The sequence below is a fragment of the Staurois parvus genome, unplaced genomic scaffold, assembly GCF_062004578.1.
Source record: "Staurois parvus isolate SC_StPar_1 unplaced genomic scaffold, SC_StPar_1.0 ptg003997l, whole genome shotgun sequence".
NCBI lineage: Eukaryota > Metazoa > Chordata > Amphibia > Anura > Ranidae > Staurois > Staurois parvus.
Genome location: NW_028321792.1, coordinates 35,001 through 39,102, shown reverse-complemented (window position 1 = coordinate 39,102; position 4,102 = coordinate 35,001). Strand labels below are relative to the sequence as shown.

General features: G+C 34.4%; 1 protein-coding gene across 1 annotated transcript in view; it reads right to left on the bottom strand.

The window, feature by feature from the left end:
• Nucleotides 1–634: 634 nt before the first annotated feature.
• LOC149427126 (kanadaptin-like) overlaps nucleotides 635–4,102 on the bottom strand; it is a gene marked incomplete at both ends in the record, with an annotated part of 38,085 nt that continues 34,617 nt past the window's right edge. Inside the window, 1 exon segment of the mRNA XM_089668236.1 lies at nucleotides 635–707. Within this exon segment, the coding sequence (XP_089524362.1) occupies nucleotides 635–707 (73 nt within the window).

The following is a 4,102-nucleotide window of genomic DNA, read 5'->3' as shown; positions in this document are numbered from 1 at the left end:
GGATTCCTCCCCCCCTCCTCGCCCTCCAGAGGATTTCTACCTCCCCCTGCCTCGCCTTTTAGAGGATTCTCCCCCCCCCTTGCCCTCCAGAGGATTCTCCCCCCCCCCCCCTCCAGAGGACTCTTCCCCCCCTCCTCGCCCTCCGGAGGATTCACTCCCCCCCCTCCTCCTCCAGGGGATTCTCCCCCCCCCTCCTCTCCCTCCAGAGGATTCTCCCCCCCCTCCTCTCCCTCCAGAGGATTCTCCCCCCCACCCTCCTCAGGATTCTCCCCCCCCCTCCTCGCCCTCCAGAGGATTCCCCCCCCCCCTCCTCGCGCTCCAGAGGATTCCCCCCCCCCCTCCTCGCGCTCCAGAGGATTCCCCCCCCTCCTCGCCCTCCAAGGATTCTTTCCCCCCCCCCCCTCCTAGCCCTCCAAGGATTCTGCCCCCCCCCCTCCTCACCCTCCAGAGGATTCCCCCCCCCCCCCCCCTCCAGAGGATTCCTCCCCACCTCCTCGCCCTCCAGAGTGTCTGTGTGAGGAAAGGAGACCCCATGACAGCAGCTAAGAGGGTGGTAAAACCAATATCCCCTGAAAACACACAACTGCTTTTCACAGCTGAAAATCGATGGATAGAAAGGCTTGGAGGACGTTACCTGCAGGGGGTGTCCATACACAGTAGTCGGGGTCGTCTTCAGGGTACTGAGAGGTGAGCGCCCCTTGTGGAGGCTAAAAGGATAATAAAGAAATAATGACAAGAAATCAACAAAGATCGTTCAAAGGGTTTTGTCTGCAGTTGTGACATTCTGTCTAAGTTATCTCTGGAAACAGCTCCAGGTTTCCCCTTCTCAACCAATTCCAGGACACGACTGAGGGAACCTTTTACACTTTGTAATTTGCCATTTTCTCTTTACAGTCTTAAAGCGGAATTCCGGCCTAATGCCGGCCATAGACGGGTTGACAATTGGCCGAAAAAAATAAAAAATAAAATTGGCCGATTTTCGCACCGTTAGTGGGTTAATAGGTCGGCTGTTTTGGCACATTTTTTTTTTTTTATCGGTCAAGTTGGAAAATTTGCTGCCGATCTTCCTGGCAATGATGGGCAAATTGGAGAAGGAAGGAAAGAAAGAAAAAGGAAAGAAAGAAAAAGGAAAGAAAGAAAAAGGAAAGAAAGAAAAAGGAAAGAAAGAAAAAGGAAAGAAAGAAAAAGGAAAGAAAGAAAAAGGAAAGAAAGAAAAAGGAAAGAAAGAAAAAAGGAAAGAAAGAAAAAGGAAAGAAAGAAAAAGGAAAGAAAGAAAAAAGGAAAGAAAGAAAAAAGGAAAGAAAAAAGGAAAGAAAGAAAAAGGAAAGAAAGAAAAAAGGAAAGAAAGAAAAAGGAAAGAAAGAAAAAGGAAAGAAAGAAAAAAGGAAAGAAAGAAAAAGGAAAGAAAGAAAGAAAAAAGGAAAGAAAGAAAGAAAAAAGGAAAGAAAGAAAGAAAAAAGGAAAAAGGAAAGAAAAAGGAAAAAGAAAGAAAGAAAGAAAGAAAGAAAGGAAAAAGGAAAAAGAAAGAAAAAGAAAGAAAGAAAAAAAGAAAGGAAAAAGAAAAGGAAAAAGAAAAGGAAAGAAAAAGAAAAGGAAAAAGAAAGAAAGGAAAAAGAAAGAGAAAGGAAAAAGAAAGAGAAAGGAAAAAGAAAGAGAAAGGAAAAAGAAAGAGAAAGGAAAAAGAAAGAGAAAGGAAAAAGAAAGAGAAAGGAAAAAGAAAGAGAAAGGAAAAAGAAAGAGAAAGGAAAAAGAAAGAGAAAGGAAAAAGAAAGAGAAAGGAAAAAGAAAGAGAAAGGAAAAAGAAAGAGAAAGGAAAAAGAAAGAGAAAGGAAAAAGAAAGAGAAAGGAAAAAGAAAGAGAAAGGAAAAAGAAAGAGAAAGGAAAAAGAAAGAGAAAGGAAAAAGAAAGAGAAAGGAAAAAGAAAGAGAAAGGAAAAAGAAAAGGAAAAAGAAAGAAAGGAAAAAGAAAAGGAAAAAGAAAAGGAAAAAGAAAGAAAGGAAAAAGAAAGAAAGGAAAAAGAAAAGAAAGGAAAAAGAAAGAAAGGAAAAAGAAAGAAAGGAAAAAGAAAGAGAAAGGAAAAAGAAAAGGAAAAAGAAAGAAAGGAAAAAGAAAGAAAGAAAGAGAGGAAAAAGAAAGAGAAAGGAAAAAGAAAGAGAAAGGAAAAAGAAAGAGAAATGAAAAAGAAAGAGAAATGAAAAAGAAAGAGAAAGGAAAAAGAAAAGGAAAAAGAAAGAAAGGAAAAAGGAAAAAGGAAAAAGGAAAAAAGAAAGAAAGGAAAAAGAAAAGGAAAAAGAAAGAAAGAAAGAAAGGAAAAAGAAAGAAAGAAAGAAAGGAAAAAGAAAGGAAAAAGAAAGGAAAAAGAAAGGAAAAAGGAAAAAGGAAAAAGAAAGGAAAGAAAAAGGGAAAGAAAGAAAGAAAAAGGAAAAAAGAAAGAAAAAGAAAGAAAGAAAGAAAAAGGAAAAAGAAAGAAAAAGAAAGAAAGAAAGGAAAAAAGAAAGGAAAAAAGAAAGGAAAAAGAAAGGAAAAAGAAAGAAAGAAAGGAAAAAGGAAAGAAAGAAAGAAAGAAAGAAAGAAAGAAAGAAAGGAAAAAGAAAGAAAGAAAGAAAGAAAGAAAGAAAGGAAAAAGAAAGAAAGAAAGAAAGAAAGGAAAAAGAAAGAAAGAAAGAAAGAAAGAAAAAAAGAAAGAAAGAAAGGAAAAAGAAAGAAAGAAAGAAAGAAAGAAAGAAAGAAAGAAAAAAAAAAAAAAGGAAAAAAGATAGAAAAAGGAAAAAAGAAAGAAAAAGGAAAGAAAGGAAAAAGGAAAAAAGAAAGAAAAAGGAAAGAAAAAGGAAAAAAGGAAAGAAAGAAAGAAAGAAAGAAAGGAAAAAGAAAGAAAGGAAAAAGAAAGAAAGGAAAAAGAAAGAGAAAGGAAAAAGAAAGAGAAAGGAAAAAGAAAGAGAAAGGAAAAAGAAAGAGAAAGGAAAAAGAAAGAGAAAGGAAAAAGAAAGAGAAAGGAAAAAGAAAGAGAAAGGAAAAAGAAAGAGAAAGGAAAAAGAAAGAGAAAGGAAAAAGAAAGAGAAAGGAAAAAGAAAGAGAAAGGAAAAAGAAAGAGAAAGGAAAAAGAAAGAGAAAGGAAAAAGAAAGAGAAAGGAAAAAGAAAGAGAAATGAAAAAGAAAGAGAAAGGAAAAAGAAAGAGAAAGGAAAAAGAAAAGGAAAAAGAAAGAAAGGAAAAAGAAAAGGAAAAAGGAAAAAAGAAAGAAAGGAAAAAAGAAAAGGAAAAAGAAAGAAAGAAAGAAAGGAAAAGAAAGAAAGGAAAAAGAAAGGAAAAAGAAAGGAAAAAGAAAGGAAAAAGAAAGGAAAAAGAAAGGAAAAAGGAAAAAGGAAAAAGAAGGAAAGAAAAAGGGAAAGAAAGAAAGAAAAAGGAAAAAAGAAAGAAAAAGAAAGAAAGAAAGAAAAAGGAAAAAAGAAAGAAAAAGAAAGAAAGAAAGGAAAAAGAAAGGAAAAAGAAAGGAAAAAGAAAGAAAGAAAGGAAAAAGGAAAGAAAGAAAGAAAGAAAGAAAGAAAGAAAGAAAGAAAGGAAAAAGAAAGAAAGAAAGAAAGAAAGGAAAAAGAAAGAAAGAAAGAAAGAAAGAAAGGAAAAAGAAAGAAAGAAAGAAAGAAAGAAAAAGGAAAAAGAAAGAAAGAAAGGAAAAAGAAAGAAAGAAAGAAAGAAAGAAAGAAAGAAAAAAAAAAAAAAGGAAAAAAGATAGAAAAAGGAAAAAAGAAAGAAAAAAGGAAAGAAAGGAAAAAGGAAAAAAGAAAGAAAAAGGAAAGAAAGAAAGAAAGAAAGAAAGAAAGAAAAAGGAAAGAAAAAGGAAAAAAGGAAAGAAAGAAAGAAAGAAAGAAAGGAAAAAAAAAGAAAAGGAAAAAGAAAGAAAGGAAAAGAAAGAGAAAGGAAAAAGAAAGAGAAAGGAAAAAGAAAGAGAAAGGAAAAAGAAAGAGAAAGGAAAAAGAAAGAGAAAGGAAAAAGAAAGAGAAAGGAAAAAGAAAGAGAAAGGAAAAAGAAAGGAAAAGAAAAGGAAAAAGAAAGGAAAAAGAAAGGAAAAAGAAAGGAAAAAGAAAGGAAAAAGAAAGGAAAAAGGA